We start from the raw sequence: 27,695 nt of genomic DNA, 5'->3' as shown, positions 1-27,695 counted from the left end.
ATTAGGGTATTTTCAAACACGGATCAAATGTCTGTGAACTCCAAGAATTGGGAGCTCATCTGCATTGGGATCTGTGCTTTCAAAGGTTAAAACAATCTAAAAATGAGAAAATGGAGTGGATCAGTGCATAAAGGCAGTGGGCTGTGGCTCTGTGGCCTTCACTAGACTCTGGCTGTGTAAGGACGAGTGTTCCAGGGCCTCAGCTCTCTCCTCCAGCAGTAGTGATCAAGGGCCACACTGTGAGGGAAGACTTTTGTGTTCCACAGTTATGAAGAACTCACTTCTAGATATTCTGCTGTTCTCAGTACCCCATCACTTCTGCCTGACACTGACAGTGTGTGTGTGCATGAAACACCACAAACACCTCCTCCCAGTGCTGCCCTGAGAGACTCTGATTGTATCGGGTGAAGTGGGGCCCTGGCATCAGTGCCTTTTAACAATTCCCTAGTGAATCTGTGTGCAGCCAGGGCAGACATGGGGCTGCCAGCTGTGGGGGGATCCCCGCCATGCTCAGGAACTGCAGCAAGGCTCTGTGTGACAGGATGGTGTGCAAATGCCAGGTTTGCAGGCGCTGCTCCCAGGTCAGCCCACCTGCCTGCTGGGGCCCGCACAGCCTTCTCAGGGACATGGCTGTTTTATGTAAGCCAGCTTCCTACCCATTCCCTGACCAGATGGCTCAGAGCCAAGAAAAGGCCCAGGGACCCAGCACCTCAGCAGTGCCTGCCACAGAGGTGAAAGCAAGAGACCACCCAGCATCCACGCCATTTCGTTCAAGCCCACCACCAGATTTCTCATTGTGCCACCATTTGTGTTTTGGGGACCCATCACCTGATTCTGCGGGGACCTGGGCCCGGAGGTGCCGGTCCATTTTCAAGATCGGTCATTTGTGAAGACAGACTTACCTTCATCCTTGAACATATGTTTCTGCAGCTGGCACCTTTTAACCTAAAAGTTTTATACCAAAAAGCAACAAGGCCTCTACTTCCAGGCTCTGGAGAAGATGCTGACAGCTTAGGATCAGCGCCTCAAGGATCAGCACAGCTTGAGCCATCCTTGAAGTGGTTTCACAGGGGATGGGGAAGGGGGAACAGAGAGCCAGAGAGAGCCTGCCTCCAGGAGAGAATTACAGCAAGCCCTATTCTGTCCTCTCACCCAGCAAGCCTGATTTTCTTCCTCCATGAACAGAGGAACTTTTGCAGTTAAAGGAAGCTTTTAAGAAAAGAGCTTCATAGAAAAAAAAAAAAAAAAAAAAAAGAGGAGAGCCACTTCCTGAGACGTATTTGCTTTAGAAAATGAACAATGCAAGGGGCTGCTCCCTGGAGGGAAGGAAGCGATTCCTGGCAGCGGAATGCCTCACCATCCCCTTCCAGGTACAAAAAGCCAAGGCCCGGGGGCCTCCCCCTCCTATAGCTGTGAATGATCTATTGCTGAAAGCGCAAACAGGAGATGTGGGGAGAGCACATCCTGCTCAGGAGTGGAGGCAGAAGGTGACTTCCGCTGCATGCATCCAGCTGAGCGCTGGCTGCCCAAGGACTGATGGGGCAAGCAGCCACCTTGCTCCCCTAAAGGAGCTGCTGCCAGCAGGTTCAGGATGATGGAATGCGCCTAAAAGGACAAGCTTGTAACAGTAAAACTCCTGTGGCTGATAGTGTAGATGAGGCACTGGTGTCCTAGTGATAATAACTGGTTGTTCTATCACGAGTGTAGACGGAGGAACACGCCCTCCAGGAACGCCTGGTGCAGATTCTGCAGACTTTTCCCAGTGAATGCGCACACAGGCGTGTCCTGGCACTAAATCCCTAGGAATGCCACCCCAAGAACAGAGAGATCTCAGTGCATAGATGGTTGCTGAAGCCCTGGGTGCGAATTACACCAGAGAGAGTGTACAAAGAGGCAGGAGGGGACCCAGGTGGATATACCATTCACAGGAAAGGTACAGAAAGAGAAACCCACGAAGGAGACTTCTAGAGTCCTGGGATTCCCTTAAAACGATCTGTAATTCCCTGTCTTCCCAGGAAGATGGAACCGTCTGTACTGTTCTGTTCCTTCAATCCAGTTGGCATATGGCAGCGGGCACAGCACACCCATCCCAACATCCCAGGGCCTCCCTGCTCAGTGTGGTCCTCACACCAGCAGCACCAGTGGCTCCAGGGTCACCCGGCTTCTGGGTCAGGGTCTGTAGCTTTGCAGGACTCCTGGGCATTCGTGTGCATGGTGAAGTTTCAGGGGCTGGCAGTGTGTGTGTCCATGAAACACCACAAACACCTCCTCCCAGTGCCGCCCTGAGAGACTCTGATTGTATTGGCCGAAGTGGGGACCTGGCATCAGTGCCTTTTTAAAGTTCCCTAGTGATCCTGTGTGCAGCCAGAGCAGAAGTGCTTCTGACAGGCACTGGCTAGGATGGGGGTGCACATGTTCATGCAGGGCAAGCTGCCCTTTCAAAGGAGCCACCATAAGAGATGTTTGCATGCCCTGACCTTCAGCTCTTTTTCTAAAATTGCATAGTAAGTTCCAAGCCACATTCCAACAAGACTCAATTGTGTAGAGGCAAAACTTTTAATGATAACTTCATGGCTTAAAAAAAAATTAAGTGTTTAGCCTCTTCCCCACAAAAGCCCCAAGAAAGAGGAGAGCTGCCACTCAGGGGCAGGATGCTTTGAACAACCGCAAAAGAGATCCCCTTTCCCTGCCGCTCGTTTAATATTTGTTGATTTCATGAGCCTAATCTCTCTTGAAGGAGGAAAGGGTAGGATGGGAGTAGAAAGAGCTAAGCAGAGGAAGTAGATTGATTGTGCACGAAGGAAGGCAGAACGGTTGAGCAGGGGACACTGAGGTCACATGACGAGGAAGCAGCGGGGAAGGAAGGAGTCATGGCAGGTCCCACACCTGGATGGATCGCATTGCCAAGGTTGATCAGATGACTACTGCTCCCGCTCTCCCACAACCTCCACCCTGAGCTGTGAGCATACCAGGGAAGCCTCAGAGGGGAGTTGCTCACCCAAAAAGGATTTGGAATCCAAAACTGTAACGTTCTTGATGCCTTTTCCATCGAATATTTCAAAATCCCCGAATAATCCTACAAGAGCATTGAGAGAGCCTTGGATCCAGCTCAGGAGAGAGGAGCCCCTGCATGGCTCCCCCATTGAGGTGAGACCCCCTGCACCTGCCCCATGACCCTGGCAAAGCCAGGTTTGTGCAACCACACAGCTCCCAATTATGCCAGCTCAACTCAGACCCCAAGGGTCATCGCCTGAGGATAAACTGGGACCAAAACCCATGACAAATGGCTACACAGTCACCGGACCCCAACCCTGGAAGAGACAGGTGATGAAATGGAGAAACCAGACTTGGAGACATGAGGCAGGCACATTTGGATTTGAACTTTGATCCTGAATCCTTGAGAAAGTCTATGATCTCAGTTTCTTCATCTATAAGACAGGGATAATTAAACTAATTCTGATGGGATGCCGGGAGAGCCGCATGAGACCCCACTGCTCTGGAGCAGGTCCCTAACTCTCTTCCTGGCTTCTGGCCCTAAGGAGAGGCCCAATAAATAGGTGTTGGTTGACTGAACGAGTGAGCAAATGTCATTCAAAGTAGAGGCTTCAGGAAAAGCACGTGACATGCAGCTTTGCAACAAATGATGCAGTCACCCACAAACAGGGCAACTCTCCCACAGCTGAAGTCAACATCTTGATGAGCAAGAGGCTTGAGGGGTGTTCCTGCTGCACCATCGTGCCTGTCACTTTAAATACTAGAGACAGGCACAAATGCTTTTATTGATCCAGAAGGTTTTAATGGCTCCCTGTGATCATTTCTAAGTGAATTTCACTTTTGCCAGTGAAAGCCTTGCCATGAGGAAGGCAATTACAGATGCTGTTTCCTAAGTGGCTCCCCCAGGCTGACCTGTGCACAGGAGGCTAGGACCCTCCCACCTTCCACGGGGCGGCACTATGACAAGGGTCATGGGACGGCCATGCGGGGGACACAGCAGGGACCCTCGGGGTTGCACCAGATTTTCTTGAGAGCGAGAGGACACCTTAAGGCCGTCATAAAATACAAAGTGCTGTGATCCTTTGCCAGTGACCCTCGCTGGGAAGGCCAGGATACTTGTTTTCTGATAGATCAGGGGCTCACCAAAGATGTGTGGCAGGAGGCTTGCTAGGAAGACAGCTGGTTCCTGGAAGCACAGGTGTCTAGAAAGCCCAACACCTAGCTATTAGCTATTAGAGAGCAGGTGCCCGCAGGACAGAGGAGAACTAACCCCCATGGCGGCTCATTGCTGCTGCCCAAAGGGCCAGTGCATAGCTAAGTTCTGGGATCCTGGGTCCAAATTCACCTGAAGCTTGAAAGAGTGGCCATGTTCAACTAATTTCCCCTCCATCCCTGCAACCTCCCACTGCCCCAAGGGCCTTCTGGATTCTATGGCTAAAAACAGATGAGTGACATTCAGATGGGAGCGGGCTCTGTCAAGGGAAGCTGATCTCAGGTGTGTTTTGGGGTGAAAGGGAGTATCCTGGCACGCTCGCTGGCCTGAGCTCGTGCTCAAGCTGACCTTGAGCAAGGCATTTGGCCTCGTTTCCTTGTCTGTAAATGGGGAATAATTTCTCCTCCTTCCAGGGCAGTGCTGGAGAGGAACGGAGACAATGCATGTCAGGCACCGAGTACTGGGCTCCCAGTGGCAATCCCCTTCTCCCTACTGGGCGAAGTGCCCTTCTTGGTGGGGAGTGGAAGTATCTTGAAGCACTGGCTGACTCCTGCATCGCTGCCCCGGGAACCCAAGGGCAACCTTGGCAAACAGCGAGAGGTCATTTAGAACGATTATTCCCGGTAGGCTGAGACCCCCATCCCTCAAGCTTAGCCCAGGGGGATTTTTCTCTCCCAAGAGGCTCCCAGAGAAAGGAGGGGCCCTGCAGCCTGCAGTTGCTCCTGAGTGCTGTCCCAGACAAGTAAGGGTGGGAAATCTCGAGGGGCGCCTGGAGCTTGACACTCTTCCAGCTGGGGGGCCACAGTTCCACCTCTGTAGCCAGGCACGAGCCGCGAGCCACAGTGAAAACCCCACGGAGCGACCTCACAAATAGCCAGATTTGTTCTGATGCGTGGAGGGTTCGTTTCTGAATTTCTGCCTCTGCCACTTTCTCTGCGAAACCACTTTCTCAGCAGAGACAATGTTTGGGGCCCCCCATCCGTCCTCATTGTCTCATCTCCAGGCTAAATATATCCCAGCTTGTTGAAAACCAGCATCCACATAAGAACCAGATGGTGGCGAGATTTAGGAGGGTGGGGGCGATCTGGCGTTCTCACATTGCAGGGGGTGGGGGCTGGCTGTCTTCCACAGGCCAGGCTGTACTCATAGACTGGGCGTCTCATGCTGCCCCTTACTAACTGGGGGAGTCGCTCTAGAAGGCGCCTGGTGCCGGGAAACTGTTGAACGGCTTGAGGGATTGAGCACTGTCTGAGGAGTCAGGAGGCTGGGACTTGACTCTGCTCTGCTGCTACTCACAGCCACACTCAGGGAAGCCCCTCACCCCCACCACCAAACAGATTTCCCATCCAGAACGCAGGAGGGAGGAGGTGGGCTCTAGGAATTGTTCCATCATTGAGGCTCATAAGAGCAAACAACTGGAAATGACCCCAGGGCACCCTCCCTAAACCAGGACCTATCCCTGCAGTGGGACCCGTGGTAGGTCCTGATGGGGAAGGAGCACCAAAAGGTTGCTAAGAAAAACCACAAAATAAAACCCAAAACCCACAAAAACAAACACACCAACCAAAAGAACAAAAGCAAACACAGAGTACCCCCGACATGCATGGCGCAAGCTCCCATTTGTGTGAAGAAGAAGAACAAATGGAGTGAGCGTTGACGGGAGATGCAGAGACTTTCGCTGGTACCATGGGTTGCTGCCCATGCCAACGGGCAGAGAGACTCTCCCTGCATCCTCTTTCATATCTTTTGAATTTTGAACCATAGAAACGTCTTATTCTTAAAACTTTTAAATGACATTAAAAAATAGATCCTGTGAGACTTTCAGGAAGGTTGTCAGACAAGACTAGAAAATGTGCCAAGAGTGAGGAAGCCTTCCAGGGGCAGGGTGGACGAACGCGTCATGGACTTTGTCAGCCAAAATTGCCAGAGATGCAGGAGCAGCAACAGATTTCAGGGAGTGGAGGCTGGGCCCTCAAGTCTGGGGCAAAGGGAAACCTAATTTGTCTTGTTAATAAGAGGAGACCTGTGTTCCCCCAGGGGCAGCTGGCTCCTGATGTCACAAGGTGATCCATTAGCACAAGGCTTTGAAAGGTCACAGAGGTGGCCTTGCCCAGAAGTGCCCCCTCCCCTGGTCAGTATGGAGCCCAGGAGGCTCTGGGAGGAAACCTTGTTCGTTCCACCTCCAGGACCACCTGCCAGGGTACCCATGGTGCACTTTATCTGAAAAGTCCTGCAGTCCCTGGCTTTTTTGTAAGGGAAAACACTGATTGCAGAAACATCCACTTTCTCCCCTGGGGAAATATCCTAGATGTGGAGTGGGCAGCCCTGGATTCAAACCCATCACAAGGGCTGCACAATCCTGACCAGCCATTCATCCTTCCTAAGCCCAGGTTTTCCCATCCGGAAAGTGCTGCTATAACCTGCTCCTGGGCTGGAGGGGAGTTAAGTGAGAAAATGCCTGGGAGAGGAGCATAGTGCATGCCTGGCATTGGCTGAATTTTGCAGACCTGCATACAGCAAATCTCATGGAACACAGCAGGAACGCCCTTGATGCTGAGTCTGGGCCTGCTTATTCTACTTAAATAATTAGAACCATAGTCATGGGAGATGTTGAGTAGGTCATGCCTCCCCCGGCATGTTCCAATGATGAGGTAGTGCACATCCAGGCATTGTGATGCTAAGGGACCTCGATCACTCTGTGACAGACCCCTGGTACTGTCCCACACTGCACTGAAATTCACTCATGATAGTCGATTTCAGTAAGTCCGTGATTTCCTTAAACTGGAGTAAAATTCAAATGAGATATCATCCATCTCTCTTGCAAACTAAATAAATCATCGTTCTCTGGCTAAACTATCAGATAGTCCCTGATTTCTCTTTTGCCAAGCCCAGCCCCATTTCAGATGGCTGAGATTTTCTGTATTTAATTGAAAGACTGTCTCTAGAGCCAGGAGCAGGTCTGTGGTCATGGGCTGAAGGAAACCCTTTGAGGATGTTGTTATAAGGTTTCATTCCCTGTGCTGTGTTGAGGAGAGTGGGGTGGGGGAATAAGAGCTAATGTCATTATTTAAATGATCCCATAGTCCATAGGGTAAGCCTGTGGAGGATGGCTGCCCAGCGCACCTGGCACCATGACCTACTGCCTCCCCTCTTTCTCTTTTGAGAGTCTCTGGAACTGGCTCAGGAGGCAGCAGCCCCTGCCCAGCACTGGGGTGAGACTGAGGATTCCCTGTGGATACATGGATTCTCCACCCTCACTGGGGCTATGCATCTACCTTAAGTCTGATGCCCTCAAGGCCGGGTCTAAACCAATACCTTGTCAACAAGCCAGAGTCACAAGCAAGCAGCCCTGCTGAGGCCACTGGTTTCATCTCGTTTCTCAGGGAGAGAAAGTGCCTGCTCCACCTCTAGGTATCATTGGTTGGTTCATTTGCCTTGGCAAAAGCAGCCCAGAGTCCCAGCACCTAACGGGGTATGTCATTCCTGTGGGTCATTCCAACCAGGAGAACAAAATGACGGATCCCTCACAGTCAGAGGTCGAAAGTGCCTGGGGCGGAGGAGCGCGGCAGTGAATGCGACTCCGTACTGCAGTTAGGAGTACCTGCAGTTCCTCTCACTGCTCACTTTCTGCTGAAGTTGGCAAATAGTCAATGAAAAACAGCCCAGGCCTTGAGTGTGACTTGTTAACAAATGTGACTTTGCTGGACTAATAACAAGTCTAACCTCTTCTCCTTTTAAAGTTCATCAACAAAACATGCACAAACAGGAAGGCATTATCCTTTGTCTTGGGGGAAAATGGCACCTGCCTTTAGAAATTACAGAACGCCGGTGGCAACAGTGTGGGATATTTGTCCAAACCCTTACGCAATACTGTCTGAGGTCCAAGGATGGCCTTTGGCCCTTTTACACAGTCTCAGGCTACAAATGGAAGCCCCATGTCCCGGGAAACCTGCAGGAATTCGTATAGACCGGAAGGTCCTTTTACCTTGAAAGTCGTTGCAGATTCAGGATTGGCAAGAACCAGAGGTGAAATGAGTACCATGCCGGCGAAGTGGCCCGGCCTTTCTGCGGCCGTGAGGATGGCGATGGCACCTCCCTGTAATGCAGAACGGGCAGAGCTGCTGTGTTCGGCTTGCAACAGCGCACACAATTCTAATAAACATGACCAATGCCATAATTCTAATAAACATGACCAATGCAGTCCTCTTAAGCTGCAGTCCTGGCCGAGAGCCCTGAGGAGGACTACCTTGGAAGAGGCACCATCAAATGTTGGATAAACTAGATCTGCAATTATTTTATTACACATGTTTTTTTCTCTGGGTTTTCCAAGAGCAAACATTTCAGAGAGTTATAAATAAGGTTCCTGCCTGTGGGCCGCAAGTTAAACAATAACACATTCCCACTTCATTTCAAGCCCAAAGCTGGCGGAACCCCAATTCATCATCCCGACAGGCTTAATAGGAGGGTTGTTTTCTTTCTTTTTTTTTTTTTTTTTGGTGGGGGGTAATGTGATCATAATAATAGATTGCTATACTATACTTTTTCCTGGTTTAGTAAAGGTCCTAGAAATTTAAATTCCAAGAAAAATGGGAGTGAATGTGGATGGTGCTGGAGAGAGGCCTCACCTGTTTGCTAAAGCACAAAGGTGCTTAAAAGCAAGGGTTGCAACTGCAAATGCTCACAGGGGCTGGGCAGGTAAGAGAAACTTAAGGACAGAGCCAGGCAGTGACCAAGGGGCGAGAGGCAACGCCTACCCTGGTGAAATGTCCCCAGGGATATAAATTCAAGCAGTTCGATACCTCTTGGTCAGCCAACCAGCCTACTTTTTCTGTAGGTAGATTTGACCTGGAGGCTGCCAGTTTAAGGCCCCCGATTTAAGATTACATTTGCTCCGTTACATTTTAAGACGATATTTGCTCGATTTACGTATTTAAAAGGTGGAAGGAGTTGGAGTAAGCTTTAAGGAATTTTTTCCAAGGGGACCCTTTGTCCCTAGTTATCATTCAATTCTGAAAAAAGCACACAAGGTTTGGGGACATTTCGTGTGCTTCTTATTGATGAAGGAGCTATTCCCCCCTCCAAGAAGTGGCTCTTAGTAGCCTCACTATGAAATGGCACCAAGTGGGCCAAAGAGCGTTGAGAAAAAGATCAGTTTTCCAAAAGGCCACATACTCAAGCTGCTCAGTCAGGACCAGCTGGCAGCCTCCCTTGTTTCCTAAGCACGGAATCGCCCAGGAACTCCAAGTGCAGGGCACAAAGGGAGACATCATGCCAGCAGGCAGAGAGTGGGGGGAGGGGCGGGGAGTCAGGGCCACCCCCTTCCCCCTGCAAGGCTGGAAGCCAGGGTGGATGTGATGTGGGTCTTCTGTGGTCTGCTTACCATGGAGTGGCCCAGAAGGAAGACAGGAAGCCCAGGGTAGTCTTTCTGCATGGAATCCACATGCTGCAACACATCTCTGACGAAAACGTGGAAGTCAGACACTACCATCCTCTCCCCTTCACTCTGTCCGTGGCCAACTGGAAAGGAATGGGAGATGAGGGAGAGCTGCAGTTACCAGGTTGACTCCTGCCCAAGCCCAGAGGTCTCCTCACTGCAGTCACCCGCCTCTCTCTCTTGAGCGCCTGAACGTGTCACCTCATTTTAACTATTTCCAGCCACTCTTGAATGTTGGAATTCTTCTCTCCCACTTTTTATGGATTATGAAACTGAGGCACAGAGTGGTTGAGGAACGTGCCCAAGATCACACCACTAGGAAGCGACGAGCCAGGGTGTAAATACTACAAAGCCTCCCTTGGGGTTGGTTTCCAAGGAAGGGAAAAAGGATAGGTGCACAGAGAGCCTCAGCATGCCCAGTTTTCTGCAAAGTGGCCAGGAGTAAGACGAAGACGGCTCAGAATTTTCCTGCGTTTTCCTGTTCCTTGCCCCTGGCAGCTGTGCCTGAATATTGGCCTTTCACCAGGTAGAGTGGTACACTTAGCCCCTCATCTTACAGCTTTATGTGAAGATAACATGACGAACATAAAATAATATGCAGTCATTGGGTGTGCTTGCCAGAAAGCTCTCGATGAAGCTGCAGTGAAACTAGGTCACACTCTCTCCCTCTTGGGTTTAATCTGTCACCTATTTGTGCTGTTCACCCCCTTGTTCTTTCCTCAGGGCCCTCCACTTTCTCCCTCTTTGAAGGACATCAGTCGCTATAGAAACAACTCACTGGCTGTGGCTTCACATTCAGGCTGAAAGCAGCTGTGATGGTTTGAAAATTGCAAAAAAGAAAGCGCTTCTGGAGAACTGGGACCACACAGCCAGAGGGGCTGCCCAGACCTTCCCTGCTGAGAGCCTGAAGCACTCATTAAGCCTCTGCCACCTCTGGGGAGGCTGCTGCACTAATAACGGCCACCACCTGGAACTGACAGGCTGCCCAGACCTCCAGCTTGGAGACCCTCCTGCTGTCAGGCCCCGAGCTCCCGTGTTTCCCACTGGCCCGTCCCCCGCACCCACCTTCCCAGCCACCATCCCATGGTCTCTTTGACCATCCCACTGGGCCCGAGGGTCCCACTACCCTCTCGGCAACATTCCCCTTTTCCTTGCCCTTCTGAGTAGTTTTCTCTTTTAAAATTTATTTTTACTTTTTACTGTGCTATCATATCCATAACATAAATTTTGCTGTTTGAACCATTTTTAAATGTACAGTTCAGTGGCATCAAGGACATTATTGTGCAACTCTGTACTTTTTCACCTTCCCATGCTGAGACTCCACACCAATTGATATGGGTTGACTTGTGTCCCCCAAATCCATATGTTGAAGCTCTAACCCCCAAGATCTTGGAATGGGACCTTATTTGAAGACAGGGTCTTAAAAAACGTGATTAAGTTAAATGAGGTCCTTAGGGTGGGCCCTAATCCAAATGACTGGTGTCCTGTAAGGAGAGGGGATTACAACCCAGAGAGAGGGAAGATTATGTGAGGATGCAGGGAGACGGCAGCCATCTACCACACAAGGAGAGCGTGCAGGAGAAACCAACCCTGCTGGTGCCCTGATCTTGGACTTCCAGCCTCTGGAACTGTGAGACAATAAATGTCTGTTGTCGAGGCCCCAGTCTGGGGTCCTTCATTATGGAAGCCCTGGCAAACTCATACTAGCTATTAAACCCCAACTCCCATTTTCTTCTTACTCTCTCTTCCCCCACACCCCTGGCACCCTCTATTACACTTTCTGCTTCTATAAATTTAACTGCTCTAGGGACTTCATTTGAGTGGAATCAGGTCATATTTGTCCTTTTTGTGTCTGGCTTATTTCACATAGCACGGTATCTTCAAGGTGCATCCATGTAGTCATGTATGTCAGAATTTCCTTCCTTTATAAAGCTGTATCATATTCCATTCTGTGGATGGACCATGTTGCGTTTATATATTTATCTGTCGACGGACATTTGGGCTGTTCCCACCTTTTGGTTATTGCAAATGATGCTGCCATGAACATGGGTGTGCAAATCTCTCTTCAGGTCCCAGTTTTCAATTCTTTGGGGTAATACCCAGAAGCGGTGTTGCTAGGTCAGATGGTGATTCTGTGTTGAATTTTTGAGGCATGATCCCCCATATCCATGTGGAACATCTCTCTGCACACAGCCCCTACTCCTCCGCAGGGGCTGCTGCCCTCACTCTAAAGCCTGAGGCCTGGCTGCACACAAACGCTGAGCCAAGGCAACACCAGGGCTGCCCAGTGACAGGCTCCCTCTTCCCACAGGCTTGGTCTCCAAACAAGTTCATCTGGGCATCTCTTCCGTATGTTTCTATGCTCCCAAAACTTGCAATGCTACCTAATAATCCTGGGGACATAGTATCACTCATCTTTTTTGAAAACAAGGGGACAGTCCAAAACGGCCCTCTATATTGGAAGCATCCCCCTTTCTGATTCCAACCACTCCCAGCCCAGCCTGCTCCCCGTGTCAGCTACATCCCTGTCCTCCCTCCTTCATCCACAGCCCTCAAGCCGCCCTCTTCCCTCCCTCTTCCCCTCCCACTTAAGGGGTGATTCACACTCATGGCCCTTTCCCCACCTACATTCTCTCTCCAGCCCTAGAGGCTCCATGCAACCCTCAGCTGAGTCCACCCCAGTGGGCCTTTACCCCATCCTCTTCTGAGCTCACTCAGCACCACATGCTCCTGCTGACCTTGTCATGGGGTGCGCCTGGAAATGGACTTCCTTGGCTCTCCTCCTTCTCATCTGGCTGTGTTGTCTTTGTCTGTTTTCCTCCCTGGCTAATTTCTGTACTCATTCATTCATTCATTCATTTTTAATTTAAAAATTGCATCTTAAAAGACACTTGATTCACATGGTACAAAATCAAAGTGATATGAAAGGTGTACACTGACGGTCCCTTTCCCACCTCCTCCCATCCACCCAATTCCCCATCTTCCCCTAAACTCTTCTCTTAGTGTCTCAGCCTCTTTATAAGCAAATGCAAATACAAATACAATTCCTGATTTTTACCCCAGTCCTAAACACAAAGAAACACAAAACAGATCCTGCTCTGTGTGGGGCTTTGTTCACTCGACACTATATCCTGATCTTCCAACGTTTGAAATAGGGCTCCTCCCCAGCTTCTTACTACAAAACTTTCAAATGAACAGAAACCCTGAAAGAATACGTTATCATTTTATTTGCTGTATATATACACATTTATGAATATAAAAATGGCTGAATCTTGTAAAAGTAAGTTGCAGGCTGGGCAAGGTGGCTCATGTTTATAGTCCCAGTGCTTTGGGAGGCCAGGGTGGAAAGATCGCTTGAGCCCAAGAGTTCAAGACCCACCTGGGCAATATAACGAGAGATCCTGTTGCTAAAAAAGAATTTAAAACATTAACTGGGCATCGGTGGCATGGTGGTGCACACCTGTAATCCTATCTACTTGGGATCACTCGAACCTGTGAGGTTGGGGCTGCAGTGAGCTGTGTTTGCACCACTGCACTCCAGCCTGGACAAAAGGGAGACCCTATCTCAAAAAAAAAAAAGGAAAAACAGATAGTGAAAGAAAGAGAAGACAGAAAGAAAGAAAAAGAAAGAAAGAGAGAGGGAAAGAAAAGGAAGGGAGGGAGGGAGGGAGGAAGGAAGGAAAAGAAAGCGAGAAAGAAAGGAGGGAGGGAGGGAGGAAGGAAGGAAAAGAAAGCAAGAAAGAAAGGAGGGAGGGAGGAAGGAAGGAAAAGAAAGCAAGAAAGAAAGGAGGGAGGGAGGGAGGGAGGAAGGAAGGAAGGAAAAGAAAGCGAGAAAGAAAGGAGGGAGGGAGGGAGGAAGGAAGGAAAAGAAAGCAAGAAAGAAAGGAGGGAGGGAGGGAGGGAGGAAGGAAGGAAGGAAAAGAAAGCGAGAAAGAAAGGAGGGAGGGAGGGAGGAAGGAAGGAAAAGAAAGCAAGAAAGAAAGGAGGGAGGGAGGAAGGAAGGAAAAGAAAGCAAGAAAGAAAGGAGGGAGGGAGGAAGGAAGGAAAAGAAAGCAAGAAAGAAAGGAGGGAGGGAGGGAGGAAGGAAGGAAGGAAGCAGGCAAGCAAGGAAGGAAGAAACAATGGACAAATCTGGGTAAAGGATCTACAGGGGTTCTTTATACTATTCTTGCAAACTTTCTTTGAAGTTGAAGGTACTTCCGAATAAAAAAGTGTTATAAAAATAATCCATAAGTACTATAACATTTCACCGTAAACACTTCAGCATGCTTAGTGACATTCTCTTCATAACTATAATACCATTTTCCTGCCTAAGTAAATTAGCAATAACTCTCTAATATCATCTAATATACAATCTAAATTCTAATTTCCCAGTTGTCTGCAAGTATTTTACAGCTGGTGTTTTAGAACCAGGATGCAAAATTCATATGCTGTATTTGTTTGCTATGTTTCTTTAGTCTTAGAGAGGCCAGGCTAGTAAATGCCCCACATCCTGTATCTGACTGTTTCCCCTCATGGTGTCATTTGGCTTGTTCCTGTGTTCCCATTCATTATCAAGAACTTCCCCTCTTCCTCAACACAAATGTACCAGGCTCACCTTATACTTTCCTTGTCCCAGACTTGGAATTAACCATTTCTCCAGGGAGCTCCAGTTCCTTTCAGTGTTTAAAAATCAAGATTTAAAGTTAGGAGTGTCCAATGCAATCGAGGTGCCCTTGCTTTCATACCCTTCATTAGGCAGAGCTGGAAAACTTAATTCTTTTTTTTTTTTTTTTTTACGTGAGACTTAAGAAAACTTAATTCTTAAAAAACATGTGTCCATATAGATATTTTCAACTATAAATCAATGTTCTGGCTAGGCGCAGTGGCTCATGCCTGTAATCCCAGCACTTTGGGAGGCCAAGATGGGCAGATCTCTTGGGCCCAGGAGTTCGAGACCAGCCTGGACAACTTGGCAAAACCCCATCTCTACAAAAAATACAAAAAATTAGCCTAGCATGGTGGTGCACACCTGTAGTCCCAGATACTCAGGAAGTTGAAGTGAGAGAATCGTTTGAGCCCAGGAGGTCACGGCGGCAGTGAGCCATGATCGTGCCACTGGGCTCCAGCCTGGGCAACAGAGCAAGGCTGTCAAACAAACAAAGAAACAAACAAACAAACAAAGAAGTAGAAATCAATGTTCTAAAGTTTTCTCTTACCTTCTATGATTTTGTATTTTATCTATTTTCTTTGGCACTGAAAATCTTGGTTCCTAATAGCATTAACATATTTACTTGTAGCATAGTGTCAAAATTACAATACCAATATTGCCACCAATAATAAGCCTATGGCAAGAAGCTAGAATCACTTTGCATTTTTTTGTCTTTAGAATATAGTTCAATAATAAATGACCAGAGTATTTAGTTTGAAGTTCGAATTCTTACAAACAGGTTATAATTATTTTCTCTGTGTGCTTATGTTACTAATTTGATAATTAGATGCATTAATTTCAAATTAAATTTCTTTCCAATTATAGGTTTTTCCTTTTTGCTTTTCAATTTAATTTTCTTTTCCAAATATGAGAACATCTACCTGATACAATGGTCAGAAATATATTAAAAAATTCTTCCAGTGAAGTCTCACTTCTACCCCATCTCCTCCATTTCCCCGCTCGTTCCCTAGGGTTAATCATTCTAATTATTTTCTGTTTTTTTCTCTAATCATTTCTTTTTGCAAAAATAAGAAAACTACCTGTTTATCCATCCATCCATCCATCCATCCATCCATCCATCCATCCATTTATCCATCTAGTCTATCATCTATCTATTCTCTGTCTAATCTATTTATCCATCTACCCATCTATTCTTATTTTTCCTCCTTTCTTAGTTAAAAGATAGTATGCCACATATCCTACTCTAGAAACAGTCTTTTCTATTTCTGGATTTCTACCAGGTCTTTTTTTTCCCCCACGTTTAACATATTCTGGAGGTCACTCTGTGCCAAAGACCCCAGACCTGCCTCCATTCTGCCTTACTGCTGCGTAGTACGCCTCTGTGGGGGTGAACCATAGTTTCTTCAAGCACTCTCTCATTGGAAACATTTGGATTGTATCCAGGCTCTTATTTATTAAACACTTGGCTGCAGTGGATAAACTTGGACTATTTTATGTCATCTGCATGTTGGTGTATCTTCAGGGTATGTGCCTAGATGCAGGATTGCTTAGCTGAAATGTAAATGCATATGCAATTTTTGTAGGTATTACCAAATTCCCCTCCGTGTGGGAGTGTCGCATTTCACTCTGTGAGTGAGATGTCGGAGACGGTCTCTTTCTCTTGGCGTGACCAGCAGACTGTGTGTTTGACATTTAGGTTTTTGCTCATATGATAGGAGACAAAGTGGGGTTGAACATCTCAGATTTTAAGAGCCATTACTTCTTTTTTAGTAAACTGAGTATTCACATCCTTGCTTATTTTTTTCTGTGGGGGTTTTGCATCTCTTCTTGACATTTAGGAGCTCTTTGTACATTAGTTGGTCATTTGTCTTTTGGCTTTGTTTACGTTGTATTTAGCCAAGCAGAAGAATTCTTACTTTTGGTTTCTTTTGAGATTCTTATTTTTGAATAGTCAAATTATCAGTCTTTTCATTTTATGGCTTCTGAATTTTGATTCTTGGTGATAAAGGCCTTCCCCACTCCGCAGTTACAAAAGAATTCAGCCATGTTTTCTGTGACTTATATTTCTTTTGCAGTATAATATACATGACCTAAAACATTAACCAGTTTACATGTACAGTTTAGTGGTATTAAATACATTCACATTCTTGTGCAGCCATCACCACCATCCATCTCTAGATATAGTTTCATTGTTTTACATTCTAATCTTTGACCCATTTGGATTTTGTCTTGGTGTCAGGTAAGAGACAGCCATCTTTTACCAGACTTTATTTCAATTCAGAAAATTCACCACACATAAAATGAACCATGTTAAAGTGTACCAATTTAGTGGCATTTAGTGTATCTACAATGTGGTTGCAACCACCATCTCTATAGGAAGTTCCAAAATGCAGATGGTTCGTAATTGTCGCAGCAGAATTTATGAGCAAGTCCTTCACTGCTTCACTGAATTGCAGTGTCATCCTTATCATGTGTTAAAGTTCCCTTTTCACTCAAGCCCAGTCTATTTCCAGATTTCCGCTCAGCTCCGCTAGTTTGCTTATTCATAAGTCAGCCTCCATATTCTTGAGGCATTATAGGATCCTGCCCTTGACACACGTTACGTGCAGGAGGCCTCAGGTCACTCTGCGAGCTCTCCCTGGTCCAAGTGTATCACTCCCATGCTTTGACTCTGATGGTAATGTAGGCATCTCCTGGATAAACCGTTTCTGACTCTGGCTTCTTTCCAGAGCTACAGATCCACCCTGCCAACCCATGGTCAGACTCTCCTGGCTGTTCCACAGTTCCTCAGACTGCTTGCAAATAATTGGCTCTCTTTCTGGGCTTCACATAGTAGTTAACAGCCCAGTAAGCCTTCCAAATTATTCAGGCTCAAAACAGGGCTGTCATCTTTGACTTTAATTCTCTTTCCACATCCAATTGGTCCCCAAGTCCTTCTAGATTTCTACATCCAGTCTCCTTCTTTGCACATCATATCCTGGTAGGGGTGGAGACCCTTGTTACCTTTGAACTTGCAGTAGCTTCTTCTCCAATCTCCTTGCCCACCCCAAGTTCTCCATGACCCACCTCCTCTTCTGGAAGCTGCTCTGATGGTGTTGTAGTCCAACAGGCCCCACTATTTGAGAATGCAGCCTGCACATCCCAGCCCAGTATTCCCAGCCTCCCAGGAAGGCTCCTACTGGTTCCTCTGCCACATTCTGAGCCACATGCACACCTACCTGCCCACAGTTCCTGAAGCATGCGCACACGTTCCTGCCCTGTGCCTCTGAACGGGCAGCCTCTCCTTGATGTCTTCACCCTGCCCCAGTCCTTTAAGGCCCTTTCAGTCCTGTCATCCACGGCATCCACTGTAATTCCCTCAATGCAGGTGCAGCTTCCGGAAGAGGAGGTGGGTCATGGAGAGCTTGGGGTGGGCAGGCAGATTGGAGAAGAAGCTACTGCAAGTTCAAAGGCAACATACCCCTTTCATACCCCTGAAGCACTTCTTGCCCCTGTCACATGTGAGTTGATCACAGTCCTCCTCCAGCACCACCCCCCACCCTACAGATGGAGGGTCCTGAGAGCAGGGGTGCCACATGACCCTGGTTGGTGGCAGAGGCTGCCTGCTGCTCTGTGCTGTAGCGACTTCTAAGGCGAGTGTGGTTGGATGGGGCGCAAAAAAGTCCTGAGTGAACAATGATGTCTGCATGGACTCAGGAAGGGAATGCAGCGTGCACGTGCCCATGTCTGCCTTGGAGAGCAAGGATCATACTTTATTCACCTGTGCATTCCCTAAGGTTCCTGGCACAGGCCTAGCAGAAGGTGGGTGTTTGATCAATGTCTGTTGAAATGAATTGTCGGCAATGTTTCCATAATGGCCACTTACCAAAGAAACTCAATTCCATTACTCTAGCTATAGCTGATGCATATGTTTCCTTGACCACCATGGAAACAGAGTTTGTTGAGAAGTAGCTTTGCATCTGCAATGAGAATTCTTTTTCTCCTGGTTTTATTTATGTATTTACATATTTGTTTTAGAGACAAGGTCTTGTTATGTTGCCCGGGGTGGATTCAAACTCCTGGGCTCAAGCAATCCCCTGCCTCAGCCTCCCAAGTACTGGGGCTACAGGCGCGCACCACCATGCCTGGCTGCTCTCTTGGTGTTTATTATTATTATTATTATTATTATTTTTTTTTTTTTTTTTTTTTTTAAAGAACCCTGCTTTGCAGACTTTAAGATATTTTTAGTTTTGTGTCTCTATGTATTAACTATATTTTTAAATTTTCTATACTTTGATGCTTTAACATCTCAGGCCTTGCTGATCCTGGAAAGACAGCCCCACCCCATAGTGGATGGGACTTCAACCACCTTTATCAGACTTTCCCGCTCCAGGCCACTGTCCCCCTGTCCTGATCACCTCAGGGCCAGGCACCAGACAATTAAGGACAGCCCTGCATCTCAGAGCCCTGAAATTCTTCAAACTAATCAAACCTAAACCTGCTCACTGCACCTCACCTGTTCTTCCCTTTGGAAGCCACAATAAAAGCCCCGGCCCACAGTCCCCTCTCCCTCTGGCCCCTGACCCGCCCAGTGCTCCCCTGCAGGGCCCTGCATGGAGTGCTTTGCCATCTGTTTCTAGGGACCTGTTAATGGAATAAACTTCTCCCCTCATGACAGTCATTTTCATGTCTGTGTGTCTTACGACACCCAATTAAAACAGATCCTAGGTACTCTTAAACACCCCAGTGCTGCATTTGATGAAAAGTATAATAAATTCATGATAATTCTTTGTTGAATGATTAAATAGTCTCCTACAAAATATTTCTGTCTGAAAATAACTTTCCATGTCATTACCATGAGCAAAGAGTCCCCCGGGAACCTACAGAAAGCTGGTGATCCTGTTACTGCTGGAATGGGAAGAGCTGACCTCTCACTTCACTTCCCTTTTTTCAGGGAACCAGGCTTACTTAGCATTCATTTTCTTACAGAAGAAAAAGCTGGTAAAATATAGCTTTGCATAAGGAAAGCGAGGTGAAGCCTTTAACAAGCAGTAAAAACAGCACGTGGTATTTGTGTGAGAGTTCATAACCCACAAAGCACTTTTCCCAGAGTTTGTTTCATTTGATCCCCACAAGCTTGTGAGGTAGGGATTCCTTTCCCATTTTCTAGCAAAGGAAACTGACCTTGGAGAGACCAAACGGTGGAGCTCAGCCCCCATTGAGTGAGCCACAGGGAAGGGGCTTGAGTACAGGGCGTGAACTCCAGACCCAGGGTTGTCACTCTTACAGCTCAGGGCAAAACACAGCAGGAAGCAGGGGACGAAGATTGAGGAGGGAAAGAAAAGCCTTCTCAACAAGATAAAGAACCCACTGTGAAAACACAGGGCTGGTATCTTCCCTACAAGCCCGCCCGGATTTCTTGGTGATATGTGCCTGCAGTTGCTCACCCCAGGTGAGTCCTGAGAAGGGTCTGGCTCCGTGTCAGGCAGGGACAGGTTGTTTACACTCACCAGCACCTGCAGATGTGCAAACAGGGAGGCCACTGGGAAATGTTCTTTTGAAGACTTCACAAATTTCTAAGAGTGAGATACAATGGGAACAGAAGGGCTGGGCAGAGGCTGACCCTGACCCTGGAAGTAACCACAACAAATGGCAGCAAATGTCCACTGGAGACCTCATGTCTATGAGGCCACCGAGTGCACTGACGGACACCATGACTGGGTCTCAGGAGGTTCAGTGACTTCTCCAGCCCAGGGAGTTCTGGGAGGAGTGGTGGGTGGAAGGAGGGTGAGAGTACCAGAGGCATTTGAACCAGAGCAATTCCATCTTGAACAGGGGCTGCATAAAACGAGACTTAGACCTACTGGGCTGCATTCCCAGATGATGGAGGTTTTCTAAGTTACAGAGTGAGATAGGAGCTTGGCACAAGATACAGGTCCTAAAGACCTCGCTGATAAAACAGGTTGCAGTAAAGAAGCCGGCTAAAACCCACCAAAATCAAGATGGCGACAACAGTGACCTCTGGTTGTCCTCACTGCTACAGTCTCAGCAGAGCCATGACAGTTTACAGACGCCATGGCAACGTCAGGAAGTTACCCAGTATAGTCTAAAAAGGGGAGGCATGAATAATCCACTCCTTGTTTAGCATATCATCAAGAAATAGCCATAAAAATGGGCAACTAGCAGCCCTCAGGGCTGCTCTGTCTATGGAGTATCCATTCTTTTATTCCTCTACCATCCTAATAAACTTGCTTTCATGTTACTCTATGGACTCCCTCTAAATTCCTTCTTGCGTGAGATCCAAGAACCCTCTCTTGGAGTCTGGATAAGGACCCCCTTCCGGTAACAAGAGTGAGGCCTGGGAAGCAAGGCAGATGCAGGCCCCTGCATGGGAGGAGAGGTGTCAGTGTCTTGGGAGGACGTGGCCTGAGACCATGGTAAGGATGCTGGCCTCTGCCTGGAGAGAGGGGAGGCTGAGGAGAGTTTTAGGCACAAGAGGGATGTTTGCATTTTTTTTTTTTTTAATTTGGCCTCATTATATCACTGTCTCCGCAAGACCATTATAGAAAAGTCTTGTCAAAAGCTTCATCCACCAACTCCGTGCCTCCCTGGGGAGAAAGGACCCTATGCAGCCATCGCTCTGACTTCCAGGGTTCAGAGGGGGAAGCTTTGCCTCTGAGCAGAGGGATGGAGTGGCTGGGTGCGCAGCTGCACCTGGCTGGGTGTGCTGATGTGGAGCAAGTCACTGAAGAGCCCAGTAAAGAGGGCAGGGCGGCCAAGCTCCTCCAGCCTGCCTCCCAGTCGAATGGTGTTGCGGCCCTGCAGAGGAAAGTGGGTGCTCCTTGCAGAGCAGGAGGCCCAGGCCTGAAGTAGAAAACCCTGCTGGAGCCCTTCCTGTGGTGGAGCCGGGTTGGTCTAAGGAGTCTAATTCTGGAGCCTGCTCCCTTAACCCTGTGGGCTCCATGGCTGCCTTGAGGCAGTGCTGTTTTCCCTTGAATCTACCCTGATCAGGTCTCACTTTTATAACCAGAGGAAAGACACAATATGTGTTATCCAAAATGCAGGAAAGTGGATTCAGGTGCTAACCTGGGACTGGTCTGGTCCCTCATCAGCTCAAAGACGAATGCCAGCGAGGCCAGCCTAGAGTAAGGAGGGGCTGCCACGAGGCGCCAGGGCACCCGGCTCCCAGTATTCCATTTCACCATGGAAACATCGCCCACTGCCTCTCCCATCGGGGTCTGCAGTGTGCCTGTGCCTTCATTTACCCTAACTCTGAGCCCACACGCTGTCCACTGGGGGTTCTGCACAGACAGACACTTCTCCTCATTTCTCACCCCTGCTCCTTTGCAGGTGCCGGCCACACAGTGTCTCCCTGACCCTCCAGAGTGGCCGCACAGGGGCCCTGCAGGATTTGCTAGCCTGCCAAATAAACCAGCTCCATTAAAAGATGAAAGAACACGTTTGAAAAAGGGCTCTTGTCTTGGCTCTGTCCCAACTTGACAGCCCCCAGGTGAAGAGGTCCAAGGAGCAATCCACCTTTCCATGGTCCGTTTATCCCCCTCAGTCCAGCAAATGCCTTCTCTCTGGATTTTCCTGGTCATCTCTCCTCGGGTGACTAAGGCAGCCAGTCACAGGAGGCACACCAGCTGAGGCTCTGGAGAGATGGGAGCACCTGACTGTGAAGAGGACAGACACTTCCCTCCCTTACAATTCGGCTGTCTGCCCTGCATTCCTGGCCAACCCACAGGAGGTCAGCCAGCACCAGAAAGGAGGAATCTTGCAGAATGTGTGGTCAGGGCAATAAGACAGACCATCACTGTGGGGCCTCTAGTCTCAAGAACCACACAATGGATCTGGAGGAGTCCAATGTGGGAGTCTTGGCTCATTCAGACCCAAAGGAAGAATCAAAGTCATTTGTTGATGAACACCAGAGTGGAACAAGCCTTTGTTTTAGGAGCAGAAAGGAAGAATTGCCTTAGTCCCCATTTTTAGATCTAAAGGAAGTCCCAAACTCATACATGTTGCAACAGGAGGGAGAGAAACTAGTACAACCTCCTTGGGAGAACAATTTGGTATCCAGTAAGGTTGAATTTCTATACTTTACAACCCAGCAATTCCACACCAGGATATATGTCCAAGAGAAGCTCTTAGACACAGGAATGGGACTGTTCACAGCAGTCCAGTTGTCATAACTAGAGAATGGATACATTGTGGCAAATGGATTATCACACAGTAGCGAAAAGCAAATAAACTAGAGCTGCACAAAGCAGCACTGATGAATCTTAGAAAAGAAATACAAAGTGTTAAGCAAGTCATGGAAGACTGCGGTAAGTATGACGCCATTTTATAATGTTAAGAAAACAAGCAAAAGCAAATATACATATTTTTAGAGACCCATACTTATGTGATAAACACATAAAATAAAAAAGCAAGGGAATGAAACACAAATTCCAAGATTGTAGTTATCTCCCGTCACCTCCCTGCCTGTCTCCTCTTAAGGTTGTTGGGGGAATAAATGAAACAGCACAACATACCCGGCAAAAGGTGGGTTTCTAGCACGCGCTCGCTCCCTGCCTTCTCCCATTCCCTCCCTTTGTATAGTTTCAGAGGAGAAAAATGTATAAGTTCTGGCATTCTCTTGGTGCCTACGTCCTTCCAGGGGGAGATCCTTCTGAAAAATCTAGTCTGTATCTCTCCCACTTACAAGGATTTTCTCCTGTTCAACTCTGCAAAGAGATGGGGCAGCTGGTCTGCACCTTCAGTTAGAATCCTGACTTTCTTAGAGTGCGAGCGTTAAGCCATCTTTTGGCTTAGTTCCTTCACACTAAAAACTCCCAGGTTTAACATGGAAGAGATCTTTTTATTTTCACTTAAAAGCATTCAGTTAGATCTGTTGTCCTCCGTGAGATTATAGAAGTTCCCAAATAGTGCTAGTTCCATCGTTTGGAGCTTAGGGTCAGTCAAACCTAATAAAAGTACAGACACGTGGCAACCAAAGTTTCACTTCTGCTGAAATTGTTGTATCACTTTAAAAAAACAAGGAAAATTGTATGAGGAAAAGCAAATTGCTTTAAAAAGAAATGGACATTCATTACTCCAGGATGTGAGATGCTATATTTTTTAACAATTAAGAAGTGAAACTTTTAGAAAGGCTGGGCAATATGCAACTAAAAACAACTGAAGTCAGGATCCCAGAGCTTCCAGAAAAGGCAGCAGTTAGGTCAGCGAAAGAGTCATGAGTCACAAAGAGTAAATGAGTCTGGTCCTAGAGAGAACACATGTGAGAAATGGTTCCGCTGCCCTGGAGACTTCAGCTTCATGCATCCCTGCGCAGGCAGGGCTGGGTGAGGGGAAGGGCTCCTTTCACTGGGGTTTAATGAATGAATAAGCACTATTCCAAATTTAAATTCAGCTAAGATGTTATGAAGGCAAACAGAAAAGAGTCTCATTTGTTAAGGGCTTGCGGTATGCCTGGCCCCACGCCAGGCCATTGGGCCTGCTACTCCTCTTGTTTATTTATTTATTTATTTATTTATATTTATTTTTTGAGACAGGGTCTCACTCTGTCGCCCAGGCTGGAGTGCAGTGGTGTAATCTCGGCTCACTGCAACCTCGACCTCCTGGGCTCCAATGATCCTCCTGCCTCAGCCTCCTGAGTAGCTGGGACCACAATTGCATGTCACCATGCCTAGCTAATTTTTTGTATTTTTAGTAGAGACAGGATTTCACCATGTTGGCCAGGCTGGTCTAGAACTCTGACCTCAAATGATCCACCTGCCTCAGCCTCCCAATGTGCTGGTACTACAGGCATGAGCCACCGCGCCCGGCCCTCCTCTTGTTTAATAACAACCCAAGCTGGGAGGGAAGAGTCCCCATCCGCCAGTTGGAAGATGAGGAGGCTAAGGCCAGCATCACTGTATCCTGGAGGTGGCCAGCAATTACAAATGACCTGGGCAGATGTTCCAGTGAGGAGAATACAGGGCCGCTTTGGTCCGCAGCCGCAATTTCCATAATGACCCTTATCACAGCACTGAGCATTTACTGAGTGCTTCCTGTTTGCCCCACTCTGTGCTAGCCACCATCCATTCCCTTGCTCACTAATCCTCACAGCACCCTCTGACGTGTGACTGTAGTAAGGTGGAGGTCACCTCTGTGTGACCTCGGGCAGTGACTTCACTTTCTGAAGGCTCAGCCTCGTCACTTGCAATAAGGGGCACTCACAAGCCCACATCAGAAGGTGCTGTGAGGATTAGTGAGGGAGGGCATGGATGGTGGCTAGCACAGAGCAGGGCACACAGGAAGCACTCAATAAATGCTCACTGCCATGATAAGGGTCATTATGAAAATTGAGGCTGCAGACCAAAGCGGCCCTGTATTCTCCGCACTGGAACATCTGCCCGGGTCTTTTGCAATTCCGGGACATCACTATCCACCTCCAGGATATAGTGAAATCATCAATTGCTTCTTTTTTTTTTTGAGACAGGGTTTCACTCTTCTTGCCCAGGCTGGAGTGCAATGGCACAATCTCAGCTCACTGCAACCTCTGCCTTCCGGGTTCAAGCAATTCTCCTGCCTCAGCCTCCCAAGTAGCTGAGATTACAGGCGTGCACCACCATACCCAGCTAATTTTTTGTATTTAGTAGAGATTGGGTTTCACCATGTTGGTCAGGCTAGTCTCGAGCTTCTGACCTCAGGTGATCCCCTGCCTCAGTCGGGATTATAGGCATGAGCGACCGCCCATCAACTGCTTCTTAAAACAGGCATTAATTATGCATTCACATATAGCACATGGTAATATTATCTAAGTAAGAATAACGTAAGAAGTGCTCGTGTGGCTGGGTGCAGTGGCTCACACCTGTAATCCCAGCACTTTGGGAGGCCAAGGTGGGCGGATGGCTTAAACCAGGAGTTCGAGACCAGCCTGGGCAACATGCTGAAACTCCACCTGTACAAAAAATACAAAAAATTAGCCGAGCGTGGTGGCACACGCCTGTAGTTCCAGCTATTCGGGAAGCTGAGGCGGGAGGATCGCTTAAGCCCGGGAAGTTGAGGCTGCAGTGAGCCATGATTTCACCACTGCGCTCCAGCCTGGGTGACAGTAAGATCCTGTCTCTTTAAAATAAAAAAAGTGTTCTTGGTTCCTGGAAGCAGGAAATGGTAACCTAGATCTTTCTCGTTGAATCCTCCAGCAAACACGGGAGCAAGCCACGCCTTGGGAGGCCTTATTTCTGGAATCACAGCTCTACCTCCCAGATGCTGCTGGTGGAGGGGTGGAGTCTGGTCAGGCCTCCGGTGTTCAGCACCCACTCAGCCCTGGGTTGCTCACAACCATGGACAGACAGAGGGAGGCCCTGGGCAGGAGCCACCTGCCAGGCTGGAGCACCCTGCAGCCTGGGTCCCAGCCCTTGGGCCTGCCTGCAGAGAGGTTAGAAAGGGATTATCTGGCCCTCTCCATGCACCCTTGCCATCTGGGCACACTCCTCAGCTTCCAGCATAAGGGGAGAGGGCCAGTCCAGCCCCTGCAGGAGTGAGCGCTCCTGAGTGCCAAGTGGCAGGGTGGTATGGGGGGCTTCTGCAGCAGGGCACAGAGTCCCTGGATGCCAACAGACAGTGTGACTGCAAGGAGAGGTCCCAATCTGTACCAGCCGCACAGGTCAGCTGTGCTTACATTTACATCAATTAAAATGAAAAAGATGGAAAAACTCAGTTCTGTAGTCTTACCAGCTACCTGCAAGTGCTCTATGGCCACATGCAACCAGTCACTTCCACACAGGTTGGGCAGAGGTAGAACATGTCCACCATCGCAGAAAATTCTACCAGACAGTATTGAAGAGGCACCAGGTGGAATGAAGAAAATGCCTGTGTCAGTTTGCCTGCATCTTAAATGATCCACACTGCGTCTCTGCTCTGATTGAAAAAGTAAAACATGTTCAAGGGAGCTACCTCAGAAAAATCTAGAAAAGCCTCAAGTAGCCACTAAGTGCAAAGACCCCAGAATTAGACTTCCTCAGATCAAATCCGGCTCCACCACAGGGAGGCCTCTTGTAGGGGGCTCAACTCCTTTTTTTTTTTTTTTTTTTTTTTTTGAGACGGAGTCTCGCTCTGCCACCCAGGCTGGAGTGCAGTGGCCGGATCTCAGCTCACTGCAAGCTCCGCCTCCCGGGTTCACGCCATTCTCCTGCCTCAGCCTCCCGAGTAGCTGGGACTACAGGCGCCCGCCACCTCGCCCGGCTAGTTTTTTGTAGTTTTTAGTAGAGACGGGGTTTCACAGTGTCAGCCAGGATGGTCTCGATCTCCTGACCTCGTGATCCGCCCGTCTCGGCCTCCCAAAGTGCTGGGATTACAGGCTTGAGCCACCGCGCCCGGCAAGGGGGCTCAACTTCTTTAAGGCTCAGTCGACTCCTTTGCAAATTGAGGGTAGTGCAAGTCCCCACCTCTTTGGCTTGTTAGTGAGTTTAACTGAGATAATTGCTATAAAGTGCTTGGAGCAGCACCAGACAAGGAATAAGTGGGCAGTAAATATTGGTTGTAGAAATAAAAACTAAAAGTCAAACCACTCCTGCCAACCATAAATAATTAAGTATTATTAGTTTGGTCTCCTTTCAATAAGTTGCCAACGTGAACTGTGTGAACTGGCCTGGGAAGACCTCCAAGACCCACTGTGGATAGAAAAAGCTTAAACTGCTGAATGACGCCTACGTAGCTCACCACTGATGCTTTTAAAAACCCACAAAATACTACTGTTTCCTGTGGCTCATACGTGATATCAAAGCAGAGAGAAAGCTCTGGAAGGTTATACTGCAAACCGGCCATGCTGGTGACCTTATGGAGGGCTTTGGGTTGGAGCAGCAGGCCTGAGATTTCATTCATGGAACTCTTACATGGACAACTGAATGCCACACAGGGGTGTGGACCAGTGGTACTGTGCTGCTTCTTTGAGGCTTTGGGGGTTCCTGGAGATGCTTTCTACCATCCTCCAAGTGTGCACGCAGCCAGCCCCCAGCACACCTTTGCTAAGCGCTTGCTGTATGCTGGCCAGTGTCTAGGTGAAGCACATACAGAGACTCATAAAACGCAGGTGTGGGCCTGGGGCCAGACACACACACAGCAAGTCCGCTTGCGTGTGTGGGGAGCCCGCTCAGAGGCCTGCGGAGCCGGTAGGCAGCTCTGACGGGGAAAGCCCTGGCATTGGCAGGTCCAGGCCACACAGGAATGTGGGTCCAGTGTGGCCCAGTCTTCCAAATGTTCAAGAGAAGCTAGAAATCCAGTTTTAAGGTCATTTCCTAGTTCTCTTTTTAAAAACTTGTGGTAAATGTGCATAACCTAAATCGACCGTCTTCACTGTCCGAAGTCACCATTTGCGGCATGAAGCTCGTTCACACAGACATGCAGCTACCAGCACTGTCCAGCTTCGAACCCTGCCA

The 27,695-nt window shown here is 48.3% G+C and overlaps 1 protein-coding gene across 5 annotated transcripts in view; it reads right to left on the bottom strand.

Annotated features, from left to right (window-relative positions):
• Window positions 1-27,695, bottom strand: part of LOC105477808 (monoglyceride lipase) — a 137,094-nt gene that overhangs the window by 23,895 nt on the left and 85,504 nt on the right. For 3 of the 5 annotated variants that reach the window (XM_011734599.3, XM_011734598.2, XM_071092305.1), the window contains 3 exons: window positions 9,588-9,724; window positions 8,193-8,303; window positions 2,999-3,076 (listed from right to left, as the gene is read on the bottom strand). In XM_011734599.3, the coding sequence (XP_011732901.1) occupies window positions 2,999-3,076; window positions 8,193-8,303; window positions 9,588-9,724 (326 nt within the window). The remainder of the gene's footprint in view (window positions 1-2,998; window positions 3,077-8,192; window positions 8,304-9,587; window positions 9,725-27,695) is intronic. The other 2 variants (XM_011734601.3, XM_011734600.2) reach the window with 1 other exon arrangement.

The sequence above is a fragment of the Macaca nemestrina genome, chromosome 2 (genome assembly GCF_043159975.1).
Source record: "Macaca nemestrina isolate mMacNem1 chromosome 2, mMacNem.hap1, whole genome shotgun sequence".
NCBI lineage: Eukaryota > Metazoa > Chordata > Mammalia > Primates > Cercopithecidae > Macaca > Macaca nemestrina.
Note: the sequence above shows the minus strand (reverse complement) of the source record. Positions and strands in the feature narration are given on the sequence as shown.